General features: G+C 41.8%; 1 protein-coding gene across 5 annotated transcripts in view; it reads right to left on the bottom strand.

Annotated features, from left to right (window-relative positions):
- Positions 1 to 4,250: 4,250 nt before the first annotated feature.
- Positions 4,251 to 13,988, bottom strand: part of LOC1275428 (protein mothers against dpp) — a 36,204-nt gene continuing 26,466 nt past the window's right edge. For all 5 annotated transcript variants that reach the window (XM_061662087.1, XM_061662084.1, XM_061662086.1 and 2 more), the window contains 2 exons: positions 10,046 to 10,329; positions 4,251 to 9,956 (listed from right to left, as the gene is read on the bottom strand). In XM_061662087.1, the coding sequence (XP_061518071.1) occupies positions 8,721 to 9,956; positions 10,046 to 10,315 (1,506 nt within the window). In that variant the 5' untranslated portion in view covers positions 10,316 to 10,329 and the 3' untranslated portion in view covers positions 4,251 to 8,720. The remainder of the gene's footprint in view (positions 9,957 to 10,045; positions 10,330 to 13,988) is intronic.

Raw genomic sequence — 13,988 nt, 5'->3', positions numbered from 1 at the left:
GTAACTGTTTGGTCCGTGGCTCCGCTTTCGGTCGGCTTCGAAACGTACCGCAACGATTCCGTTTGCTTTTTTGTTTCCACTGTTAGGCTTCCTCTCCCTCTCTCTCTCTTGGTGAGAGTAAACACGAGCCAAAACAAAACAATTGCCCGTGCAGGCAGCTACATGAGCGCGTTTGCAGAGCGAGCATAGCAAGAGTAAAATCTCCGTCGAAAATGTGTAATGCGAAAGGGAAAACAGTGAAAATTTTACGGTAGGGGAAAATTGTGTTGAGTAAAGCGGAGAGTTTTGTGCTTGTGCCGTGCCGCTCGCTGTGCTCTCTAATGTTGCAGGGCGAACGCGTTGCCAGCGCTCTCTGGTGTCTCTTTTCGCAGAGGGATGTGGAATTTTCTTGCCATTTTCCCTGCACCGGCAGGTAGGGAGAGAGCATAATTTGAGCGCCAAACGCAACATCATATCCGCATGCCGGTGCTGGCGAGCCACCGGTTCGAGCAGTGTTGCCAGTTGACGTTATTGGGGAATATGTTTTTAAAAATAATAAAAGCAGCGATAAAAGTTATAAAAGCAAGATTCAATGTTTAGAAATAATAAACAATGGTTAGGATATTATTAAAAATAAATTGAAGTACAGCTCAATTCTTGGCAGTAAATAAGAAATCCGTGAAAGGTCGGCTATTATCTAATACATAAGAAGAAAATATGAAAATTAAGTGGACGTCAAATAAAAATTAAGGATATAAAACGTAAAATGAAATAAGCAAAATAAAACATAAATAATAAATCAAAATTAGAACAAGACAAATATGTGTTAAAACGAATGAGAACGAAACAATAAACGTAAAATGACAAAAAAAAAAAACACTTATAACATTACGATATACACAAAGGAAATACAAATATACACACTTAAAGCACGAAGATAGTCGATACAAAAAATTTTAAAATACAAAGAAAATTATATTAAAAGAACAAATACTTCAAAAAAATACTTAACATAAGTAACTAGATGATGAAAATAAAGAAAAATAAGAAATAAAGATTTGATGTAACTATCAAATAAACATCTATTAAAAAAGGTAGTAAAATCAAAGCAGTAAAAAGGTAAACGTAAAACACCGATACATACCTGTGCAAGCTTCGTGTGCATGCTATGCTTCAGCAATGTATGTGTATGTTACAACCGCCGGAGGAGCATAATCGATTTACGATGCCCAATACTGCTCGCTCTCTCTCTATCTCTTCGATGAACATCCTCTCTGTTTCGATTGCATCCAATCTCTCGTTGTTTGTTTCTTCTTTCACAACATAAAAGACCAAACAGTTCATCGGTTGCCCAGCGCATCCCATTCCCTTACACATACATCGCAAAATAAAAATGCTCCGGCCAATAAGAATTGCGCAGAAGCCCACATTGAACGAACTTTGAAAAGCCTATTGCATCGGTTTTGCACCTTTGGCAAACGTCAGAGATAAAACATGCCAACATGCCCCACCACTACCACACCAAAACACGGGCACGGCACGTTGCGTGTCTACAACCTTCAACCCGACACGCCAACCAGCCAGCGCACCACGTACCGTTACCGTTTTCCATCCCATTTTTTCGATCACGGTTCACTGGACTCTCGCTGGGGCTGAGGCAGAAGCATAAAATATGCTGGCGGCTGGCAGTACAGCGCCCAGCACCCGTGTGTATGTGTGTGTGTGTTTATGCGCTGGTAGTTTGTTCCACCAGGCGCATACAAAATTTGCTCCATTTTTTTTCACCTTCGTTCCGACGGGTGATTTTTGTTTACGTCCCAATCACCGCGTTTTCGACCTCCCCCCAAAAAAAAAAGCCACGAGGTAACATACAGTCCAGTACTGCGCTGCGCTGGTACATTTAATTCACAACATTGCTCGGGTGGGATGTTAAACCGCATCCCGATGCATAAATGCATGCTGACGCTTCCTCCTTCACCGAACACAGTCAGCGCATGTTGTGTGGTTTCCATTCGCGGTTTACACGCTGTCACGCTGTTCATTCATCGCTCTGTAGAGTGGAGAGTTGTGATAGTGAAATGTAAAAATGAGCAGTTATGATATTTTGTTCTTTTTTTACATCACTTGGCCATATAAATTAAAGTTAACGTAGCGTTACCCATGAATAATGGAACGACACCACCGGCTGGAAGGAAAATATTGAAACATTAAAATAATAAAATAAACATACAAAACATGATACTTTTGTTTTTAAACGTAAATTTTTATTTGGAAAGGAAAAACAATAATTTAGGCATTTTTTTTAAGAAAAATGGAAACAAACGAAGAGAGATAAAATATAATTAACAAGAAATGATTAATAAAATCGATAAGAAAATTTTATGAAATACATTTTAGTTTATCTTACTAAAATATTCTGAACTCAATTTATTTTGCCGAGTTCTTATTGTCAATCCTGCCATTTTTTGTATTGAAGTCTCAATGTTTTTCTCTATTAGATTAATTAAAATATTCAAGGATATTATTGCAAACAAGAACAGGAGCTGTGATCACTTCAGACAAACAACATGTACATCATTTACTATTAGCGATCTAGCAGAGAGAAAAGATAGAAAATATCGAAAAGATCACAAATGGTGTATCGAAATTTATAGATTGAATCAAGAATCACTAATAGAGTTGAGAATCGAATCAAGAATCGAGAAATGATACACAAATAAAGAAAATATTGTCGAGAATACGAATTAGAGATTCGTATAGTAAAATCGAAAATTAAGATGGATCAAGACTAAAAAATCACGAATAAACATTTAAAAAAATAGTAAACCTAAAAAAAGCAGCTATTAATGAATTTTATCTCGAACCTCGAATCAAAAAGATGCATCGTTCATGAAGAAATTTACGAAGAAATTCGCGAAAAAATACAATTGATTGACTCAACTTCACGCTCAATTCATTTTGACACTTGAATTACAATTTTTTTTATATTTGCGCTGCATTTCGATCCTTTTCAGTACTCGAATTACGTTTCACTATTCGTTCTTTTGGTACACAGGCAGCTAATCACGTTTATGTATTAATTTAATTGGCAACGATTCGCTGATAGCGGGGACTTTTTCGATTTGTAATTTTTCAATTAATTCGATTCTTACCTTTTCAAACAAGATTTGACCCAATCATTACCTTTTCAAACACGATTCAACTCAATCATTACCTTTTCAACGCGTTCTTCAATCATTTGCATTGTGTTCGATTCTTTTATTCGATTCCTTTCGATTCTTCTCGATTCGTTTCGATTCTTTTCAATTCGTTTCGATTTCCTTTTATTCTTGATTAACGAATATTAAATGGTGTTAAAGATTCTGCATGGTTTTTCTAATCTACTTCTTCCTTGACAGCTTGTTGTATCATTGACTCTACTGCTGCATTTGATGCCGATCTCACTGCACTTGCTAGGCCTTTGTGTAGCAACACGCAAGCGCAAACACCAGCAAGCTGGAGTATGAGTACAACAGAATGTCATCGTTGTCATGCTGCAAAGGACACTTTATGGTTAGTTTTTCTGTTTCTTTTATTTTATTGATTTTATTCATACCGTTCTTAACATACGAGCGCGCACATATGAATTATTTCCTTTTCTGTTCCACCAGCTTCTGTTTTCTTCGCCGTAATATACGCTCGCTCGATTACACACTACAATGATATTTTCACACTTTTTCAACTTAAGTGGGAAGAAAGAGCCACAAGAACCTAAATACCACGACGTAAAATATTCATTCGCTGACAATTGGGGGGTGAGGCTTTAAACTATTTCTGTTTGTTTCCGTGTCGCTGTGTAGTTTATACACAACATATTGTGCACCATCATTTTCACATTATGTTGCTTTATTGTATTCTCTTTTTAATGTTTTGTTTCGTTTTGCACTGTTTCCATTTCTGTACATCATTGTTACTTCTTGTTTTGTAGGAAAAAGTACGTTAAACTGATTAAAACGATCTCATCCTCGAGATGACTGACGACGCCCAGAGTTACTAAACTAAAGCTTACGAAACAAAGCCGCACAGAACGCTCGCAACACCTTTACTGGCACTCCTTCGCTTCGAGTGCTCTTATTTTATGGCATGATGGTGTACATTTTTTTTTTATTAGTTTTGATTTACTTTACGCGGGCAAACGGCATTTAGGCCAATTTCTCATGGTTGTTCGTATCCATTTTAGGCGCTTCAGATATGCGCTTCCGTTGCGCCTTCGAAAAAGTAATCGCTTACTATTTTAGTTGTTTTTTTTTTTTTAAATCAGAGGACAGTCGAAACTAAGTATTTCATTTATTTCACTTGAGATCATTGAGATGTACGTGTTTTGGAGGTGGCCTGTGTAAACACACACATGGCACAGTGGTTACGAACTATGGGCGTGTAGGAGATGATGTCGGTATAAGGATGGATGGGAGGGTGAAAATGAAGGAAGCTTCGATTGGGCTGGGAAATCGGGCGCCTTCTTGTACAAGAGCCTCTCCCGTGGGACGACGGGTTCATGCAAGGTGTCGTTCTTTTTAATGCATAGTTCTACGGACAACACGAGCGCGGGGAGCTCTTCGCTTTCTCCTTCTCTCTATCATTACAATCGCTTTCATTTATGCTCTAAACATGCGCGCTACAGCTATACATACACTATAGTTAGTGTCTCGCAAATGTCGCGTACCTTAAGAATAGCTTTACCGACGCTAACGATCGAACGATTCTTGTCAACCAGCAGCGATGAAATGATGTGTGATGATGGACGAGTGTCAGGTGAAGAAATATGTAAGGATGCCGCCTGTGTTTCAAGAGCAAACAAAAACACACCTGCGCGCAGCGATGAAAAATAGCTGATTGAGCATTTTATACGATTCTTTGACCCATCTTTCATCTCATGTTTTTGCGTTAAGAGCTTTTTGTTTTGCTGGTGTGTTATGTTTCTGTCTGTTGTATCTATTATATCAATTCATCTGTTCAGCCGGTCTTCTTTTCAACCTTTCACCTCTTTGTTTTACTCCGCTTTGTTCACTTGCTTTTTTCTTTTGTTTTTTTGTTTTTTGTTTTTTGTTTCAGGTTTGTTCTTACATCTTTTACAAACACCAAAACACACACATATCATAGTTTCTGAATCAATCGTTGAAAATGGTTGTGCACTATAAGCAGAACTTTTATCACTAAACGGTCTTTCCTGCTGCGAATGGCTCATTCGTACTTTACCTTTTCTTCTTGCTTCGCGAGTTACGCTTGTCGGCGGAGTGTTTGATGATAATCTGATAATGTTTCGCTTTTGCAAAATTTGCTACCGAGGCTTGATTGTTTGTGTTTTTGTTTTATCAATGTTAGCATTTTGCTTTAATCTAACGGCAATGTTGAAGTTTTATTCTGTCCGTATGTTTAAGATAGCATGCGTGATTTGTTATATGCATCTGTTTTTTTCTCTTTCTTGCTTTTGTTTGCAATTGTTGCTGTTTTGCTGCATGTTTTTCGCAGTTGTATGTATTGTTTCTTTTTCTTTTTTTACGTTCTTGCTTCGGTAAATGTGCAGCTACACTTAGGTGATAAAACATGATTTGTTTCCATTTGTTTTTTTTTTCTTCTTCTTTGAACTCTCCTTTTCACCTTTTCTTTTTTAAATTGCTTTCGAGCCATACCGGAACATACTTTAATCTAAGTGAGCAAGATATAGGTTCAACATGTGGCTTGTTGCTGCTTGCATGTTTTTTTTTTTTTGTTGTTTGAGTAGATTTTGTTTAATCTTCTTGTTTTACGTTTTGTATATCATATTTATCATTTTTAATACAAGTATGGGGGACCAGTTTCATTTTGTACGCATTTCAAGCTATTCAATCATTGCGCTGGTCTCTAATATTTACATGTAACTGTTATTTTCCATTTTGTTCTACTTTTTTTTGCTTTTGTTTCGTACACTTAGTTCTTTTGCTACTTCGCACTTCTTTTGTTTTTATCTCCAAATCGTTTAAGATCTGTGTAGTACACAGTTGATTGTTTCGCTTTTATGGTAGTGTTAAAGTATACCGTCTAAAAAGTAACTGTATTTCAAAATAATTCACACTATACAGACGCAAACACGAACACGCATATACACACGCACACACACGCACACAGAGTCGCAAACGTAATTCAAGGCACGAAGCACGCACACACAGGCACACGCACACATACACACACGCACACGGATGAGGAGAATCAATTTGCTAAAAATACATAATCGAACACGACACTTAATAGTTTGATAGTCCGGTCGTATTTCCCAGTTGCCAGTAATATGGCCTTGGTAAACTCTTTAAATGTGTTTCTTTTTTTTTCTAATTTCGTCGTCCTCATCTGTTAAGCATTTTGGAGCTTATGAAAAAATAAATTCAACCACAGCAAAGTACGGACCAACTTTACGCGTCGAAGTATCTCCATCCTGCGTGAATCCTGTCTTTGAAAAGGCTGTTGTTATTGTGTATCGTGAAAAATAAGGCGCATTTCTGTATTGCATGCTTTATCGGCTTGCACATTCACTTAAACGTCTAGTTAAAAACAAAAACAAAGGCATTTATGCAAAAGGCCAAACACGTTCCTGTCCACTGTCTAAAAGCGTTTGTCGTCCTTTTCGGTTTTCGTTTCATCCAATCAAGGCCGAACCGTTTCCGTTCCGTTTTCTTTTCGCATTCGCGGTGGCACAATTGTGTTCAAGGCAGAGAGAAGCGCATCTCCTTTCTTTGTCAAAATATAACATTTGCAAAACATCTATTAGTCTGTTACAAGCTGCTTGAGGCACTACAACGTCGACACTGTTGTTGTTATTTTTTTGTTTTGTAATATAAGGCAATCAATTCAGTTTTATCTTACTTACTTTCTACTAACGAAAGCATTGCACAAAGGAAACGTTTTTTACGCGTCATTAGCGTTGTGGGCACATAGGCAAAGGATGGGAAGAACGTTTGGGAGCCAATATTTGTGAAAGCTTTTCTTTTAGCACTTCAACCACCAAGTAAAAAGCAAGGTACGGAGAGTGTATGTTTCGTTTCGGGGTGCTGAAATACTGAAACAGTGTAGGAGAAAGATTGAATCTGAAGGGTTGAATCGTCCCTCGTGCACTATCAACTGCGTGAACGCTAAGCTTAGTGTTGGCATGTAAGGTTTGGTTGCACTCGCACGCAAGATTAAATCTGCTGGTCGAGCACAGCGGGAAGCACAAGCAATAATAAAGAATAACGTCATTATAAAAAAAGCATACATCTCAGCGAACCTCTCTCTCTCTATCGCTCTCTTAGAAATCTTATAAGAACTTTTATATTAAACCGAACTCTATGAAACAAGTTAATTTTACTAGCAACTGAATAAAACTTTGCTACAAACATAAAAAAAAGATATATTGTAACATAAAAACGCACATACACACACTGTTAGAGCAGAATTTGTTGCACCACACTTACAGTACACGAAAATCGTAGCTCCAAACGGGTGCACGCGCGTGCGGAAGCAGTTTTCATACACCGCCACTCTCTGTAAACAATAAATTGCATCTTGCGTTTTCTTTTGTCTTAACTCTATATTCTTCTCATAGTTGCACGTTTGTTTGATGGCATCAGAATAATCTTATCACGTTCAAAAATCGTATCCATCCCGTTTGATTGTGATCTACTAGGCCTGACTCTTTCGGGGGAACATATAAATTGCACTCGCTCTGCTAGGACCTTTTTTTGTTTGCACAACCGCCGCGTGTTTGCAGCTGCTGCTGGTTGCCGTCAACACACAGGGGCACAGTTAACTGGAGAGCAACGTTTGTCTGTAGTAACTTCTCCAAAATAAGGTCAAACAACCTACATTATTGAAACCCATTGCATGGTTGCTGATTCGTTCTTCGCGGGACAAATAGTAGCCCCACACACAGGTACTGCAGCCTTTTCTTCACAATAACAAAAAAAAAGTGCATCAATTGGCGCATTATGCAGCAGTATTTAAAAACAAACCCCTAATCATACTGTAAAGCGATGCCGGATCATCGGTTTAGTCGGTTCAACGCTGCGCCATCGTGCTAAAATGTAAACGGATATAACTATCTTCTTATGCTCGCTTTCCATACCAGCGCACACGGATATTCTTAACAAGGTACGAAGAAACTAAACAGCATTCTTATAACGCTAAATCTGTCATCTGCTTAAAAGGTCGGGCAAATTAAAAAAACAAACAATTAAAACGTATAAAGACACTTATCAACAAAACCCCCTTAAACTGCTAGCTGGCTTGCGTACATTACATTACCGTACCGTTTCTTGCATCGAAAACACTCTCGCGCACGTACGAACTGGAGCATTCTGTGCTGCGTGTTTGGATGCCGAACCCGTAATGCACTAAAATAAAGACTAAACCTTCAAATGTACTCTTTTTTCGCCCTTTTTTCGTGCATGAGGTTTCGCTATTTTTTTTTCGTAATTAATAGATTGCTCTGGCTCAGGATGGTTGAAATCTTCCCGTTTCCGTTCTATAATGGCATCGTCCAGTTTACTTCACCTTTAGTCTTAAACGATAAGTATGATGCTATGTTTAGTCACTAGGCTGATACTAGCAAACACGTATCCCTTCCGCTCGGCCCAGCAGTATTAGTCTACATTCTTTTACACCAAACTGTCCGAACACACGTCCGCCTTTACCGCTAAATGTCTAGTCTGAAGACGCGCGTACCACACACACACACACCCACCCACACCCCCTTACGACACCGAGCTGATCGCGTTGTGCGGCGAACCCATCTGCATCAGCACCTTGTCCAGCCACTGCAGCGGCCCGTGCAGATGAATTTCGATCCAGCACGGCGTCGACGTCACGTCCTGCCGATGGTACTCGGCGCCCCACCCCTTCACGAAGCTCATGCGTATCGTGCACATCTTGGTCAGCTCGTACACCGCCTCGAAGCCGTGGTTGACCGACTGCGACAGCAGCTGGGCGAACTCCTGGTTGTTGAAGATCTTGAGCGAGCAGCCGGGCGGTATTTTGCACACCGTGCTCGGATGGAACCCGTGGTGATGGTTGCAGTTCCGGCTCTGCACGAAGATCGCCGAGTCGGACAGACACTCCGCGTACACCTCGCCCCCGACGTAGTACAGGTGCACCCCCTTGCCGATGTGGCGCCGGGTGTTCTCGATCGTGCTGTTCCGGTTCACGTTGCTCAGCTGGCCGAGGCAGAAGCGGTCCGAGTTGTTCGACGGGTTCGTGAACCCGTCGACGATGATCGACGTGTTGGTGCAGTGGAACACCTCGCCGACGCGACAGTTCAGCTCGTAGTACGCTATGCTCGCCCAGTACGGCGGCTCCTGGTAGCTGACCGGTGCCACCTCGCCGTGCATCTGGTTCGTGTCCATCTGGTTGCCGTCCTGGCCGCCGCTCACCGTGTTGCCCTCCTCCGGCGGGCTGTAGGCGGGCGGGGGCGTCTCCGGCAGCGCCCCGTACGGGCTCTGCGGGTTCGAGCTGATTGGCCCCGGGCTCGACACCGACGACATCGGGCTGTTCGGTCCCATGTGCGACGAAATGGGCGAGTTCGGTCCACCGCCTGCTCCGCCCCCACCATTGCCACCATTGCCACCATTTCCACCGCCTCCTCCACCCCCGCCACCCCCTCCACCACCACCACCTCCGCCGCCCATGTGCGAGTTGTTGAAGCCCGTGTTCGAGTAGTTCACGTTGTGCGGCATGTTCGGCTCGTTCATCTGGTGGAAGGGCAGCAGCGAGTGGCCCGGCGCAAACTCCGAGTGGCGGGGCACCAGCACCGGCGGCAGCACCGGGCTCTCAACGCGCTTGTAGTGGTACGGGTTGATGCACACCTCCTTCTGCTTCGCGCTGAACGGATACTGGCACGTTTCGATCGGCTTCAGCTCGTGGTGGCTCTGCAGGTCCGGCCAGCGCCACACGCGACAGTAGATGACGTGCGGCAGCCCCTTGCGGTGCGATACCTACGGGCAAAATACAGGGTAACAGTGGAGCGTTAGTACGAATCGAAACGATGCAAATTGAGAGCTGATGATGATGATTTCCAACAAACCTGCAGCCGTCCATCGAGCGATCGCGGTATGGTGACGCACTTGGATGGCTGTCCCGGGCAGGAGAGGGCACGCTCCAGCTCCTCGATGGCGCCCTTTCGCTTCTTCAGCTTCTTCACCAGACTGTCCACCGCCTTTTCGGCCCATTTTTCCTCCTCGTCGCCCTGCTTCCAGCCGAGCAGCTTCTTCACCGCCGGGCTGGTGAAGGAAAACAGACTGTTCAGGCTCGACATCGTGCTACTGCTCGAGGATTCCACATCGTCGGTGTCCATTGTGAAATAGTAATCTGGAAAGAGCAGGCAAAGAGCTTCATGTTACAAAAATGTTTGGATTTAGGATTTCGTATAAAATTGCTGCTTTAAATTTATTTTAATTTATATTATTAAATTGTATTTTCCTGTTTAATTCTCAAACAAAAAAGTCTAAAATTCCATCGCTGTCACTTGTCTGTTTGTCCACGAAACTACGGTTACGATGTCACGTGAAACATACCTGGCAAAAAGGTCCCAACGCGTTACACAACGCCATCGAACCGTGTTTTCTTAATCAGCCCACACTAATTGACAGAAACACACGCTCCTCTGCTTTCCCATTCGTTACGTCCGATGCTTGTCAAAACATGACACATTAATCGGCTCGCTCCTGACCCCCCCTCTTTCCTCGAGGCAAGTTGCAACTGCACCACTTTTACCGATCGCATCGCAAAGCTAAATGGCAGCGCCGTCGGGAATCGCTTCCTTCGCGCGATAAGAGAGAAAGAACATCTCACCCTATCCCCCCAACTCGACGCACCGTACCCTTACGGTGCCATTTTCTGATTAGCATAAAGCAGAGGAAACAACGACGACGGCGGTGGAGGATGCAGTAATCGCAATCGCACGGCTGCCTGCTACTATTCATTCACTTGGGCACATAATGGGCGCCCTGCGCGCCAACATTATCGATAATCCGCTCCATCGGTCGTGTAAAATAAGGGATCAATGGTCAATCGCAAACGGCACACACATCCGCTGCGTGAAATGATGCTGCTGCTGTTGCCTCCCGGGGGCCTTCTCCCGATGCGTGCCCAGTTGCCGTCAGTGCATCCTCCTGACTGCCGCTGCAATCGTGATAGTGAACGGGGTAAACGGCGGCTAATAACAAGATTGTTGTTTATTTGTTTGTGCAGATTATGGGCAGGGCATGGGGGGAGGAAACTAATTGAATACAAACAAATCGCGCCTTCGACTGCGGCGCGCGAAATGCATTCGTCGTTTTTTGTCCCCCCCGACGAGGAATGCAGGGAAGCGGTGGTGTCCAGGCACGATTGGCAAAACGGAAGCGAGCGCAGTAGTATGGTTGTTGATAAACCACAATGCAATCAAATAAAACGAAACGTTCGTTTGCGATCGATCGTGCGGCAATCTTTCGAATAGTTCGAACTCATAATTCGATAAGGAAACAAGTGAAAATTTGAACTGAAACTTACATTTTCCACCCAATGAATTATGAAAATGGGAAAATATGATTTCTGAGTTGATTAATTAGTCATTTTTAAGGATCTTAAAAGAGCATTTTTTCTTACATTTTATGGATATTTTGAGTCTGTGTGCCTCATTCGTTTACTTTATGCATGATTTTTTTACGATTCATGTTATTTTAAAATCTATTTAAATGCACTGAATAAAATCTGATGGTTGAGTAAGTTTTCAAAATTGCAATAAAAATATAGGGAGCTTTTCCCTGTTCAGAACGTAGGCTGAAATTTCAAGCAGTCAAGTCAGCTGTTTGCATTGTATAGCAGTTTTCGAGCAGCTATCAAAGTGGGTATAATATACAGGTTGGCTTATCCCAAGGTGTATGTATTGCGAAGATTGATTTTTATCGCTTTTGCTAGGCGACATTGTGGGAGATCTGGGGATATGTCAATCCCTGCATACAAATTTCCAAAGTGTAGGTATATTTCGGAGTCTCATAGTCTGTTTTTATAACCAAATGTGAACGTCACTTTTTAATAGGACGGGTGAAAACTTCTTCTAGAATTTAATTTCGGGTAACTTAACTAATACACAAAACACTCCTTAAATCTTCATTTTGTTCACAACAAGTTCTTCAAACACATGAAATACTGCTAACTGTGAGCTAAATGAAGTCTGAACGACTTAACATCCATTTTTGTTTCGATACAACATCTTAGATAAGGAGACCAAAGTCTGCTACGGATGTGGTGCTATGAAAAACGATCCGTTTATATGCAAATTCATTTCATCCGGTCTATCAAATGGAGCTTTTTTTATACAGAAATTGGTTGTTCAATTATTTGGGACGAGATACACTTTGATTCCAGATTCCATCATCTGATCTCTATAATGCACCTTGGGATGAATGAAAAACACGACCTTGTATTGACATTTTTCGAGCAGGTACTCGAATCTAATTCTAGCTTTGAGGCTGAAATAATCTTGGCTGAAAATCGCAGGCTAGTTTTGTATATCGTTTTGTATGTAGTGTTGACATGATTTCAGCCGCCAACTGTCAAACTCCATATAAAAAAGCTGGCTAGTATCGTGAAAGGCCCCTTAATTAATAAATTTGTATAGGTCAAAATTACCACTAACTGTGGTATTCAAAACGCGTGAAATTCCTCTGATGCAAATCGAAGGTAACAGTGTATCTCAAGTATCATCGTAAGTGGTATAACGAAGTTTCAGCAAAATTATGTCTAATTTTCATATAATTTTGAATGAAGTGCTAGGTTTTATCAACACAATTAGTTAATTGATCTGAGTTCAATTCAACATTATAATTTTGTACCATTGAACATGGTTTTTAAAATTCGATCAAAAGGGATTTTTGCATTTTTTGCAATCACTAAAATTTGCTCGAATTTAAAAGATTACGTGCAGTGAAATCGCGTATACCGGGAAATATCAGTAGAATACCCATAGGCACTGCCCTTGAAACTCGGCACAACCATCACTTCCAACCGACTTTACACAATCTTTTTTTTTTTGTCACCACTAAGTAAAAAAGATACCTCTTTGTACTTAGCATGCCAGGCCGACCTTTAAATAGACAACCGTTTTATTGAACGACGATGTGCATCAATCCAAAAACGAACACGAATCTCTCTCTCTGCCGAACGAAAGTGATGATTGTTCGCTATCGCCAGACCAATGATCGAGAGCACAAACGGGGAGGGGTGAACGAAAGAAGAAAAAAAGCGATACAAAACGCAAAATATTAAACATAAATTAGGTCACCTCTCTTTGACGTGCAACAAAATTACGCAATACCAAACAAGCAGCCACCACCCACCCATAGAGAGGGTAGGGGGCTGAGAAGAAAGCGATGTGTTGTTTATCTTATCGCAAAAAAAGCCTTTGCCATGCCTTTCGGGTTGATGCATGCATGTACGATTTTTTTACTATCAAAGTGTGTTTGACTGAACACTGCTTGCAGCCGGCTTCAAGCCGGCTCAAACAGCAAGACTTGATGGATGATTTAAAGTACAGAACGGCGCAAGTAAATCGAAGCACGGGAAAAGCTGTCTAAGGACATGTACAGGTGGGTATAAAACAGTACAATGTCACAAACGATTAAATAAATCCAAGACAAGGTCCCGCCGCCACCACCAACAACACACACACACACCGAGAGCAGCAGCAGCAATCGGAGCACATCGTAAAGTTTGTGATTAAATTATTAGCGATCGAGCGAACCCATTATCGCGACACAGTGGCTGGCTGCTCGGCCACTTAATGTGTGCGGCGCGCGCGTCCGAATGCAACTTAATTGCTGCACCAGTTGCATTTCAGGTGACAAGTGTCCTGCCATGTGTGCCTTTTCTCAAGATGTTTTGTGGCAGCCAGTACGCACAAGGGCTTAGTTGAGTAATTATTAAGGCTTAAGTTAGTTGGTTAGTTGCTGAGGGCGCGCGTTACGCTCTCGTATTAGGGTGGTAGC

The sequence above is a fragment of the Anopheles gambiae genome, chromosome 3 (assembly GCF_943734735.2).
Source record: "Anopheles gambiae chromosome 3, idAnoGambNW_F1_1, whole genome shotgun sequence".
Classification (NCBI taxonomy): domain Eukaryota; kingdom Metazoa; phylum Arthropoda; class Insecta; order Diptera; family Culicidae; genus Anopheles; species Anopheles gambiae.
This window is presented reverse-complemented; position numbering and strand designations above follow the sequence as displayed.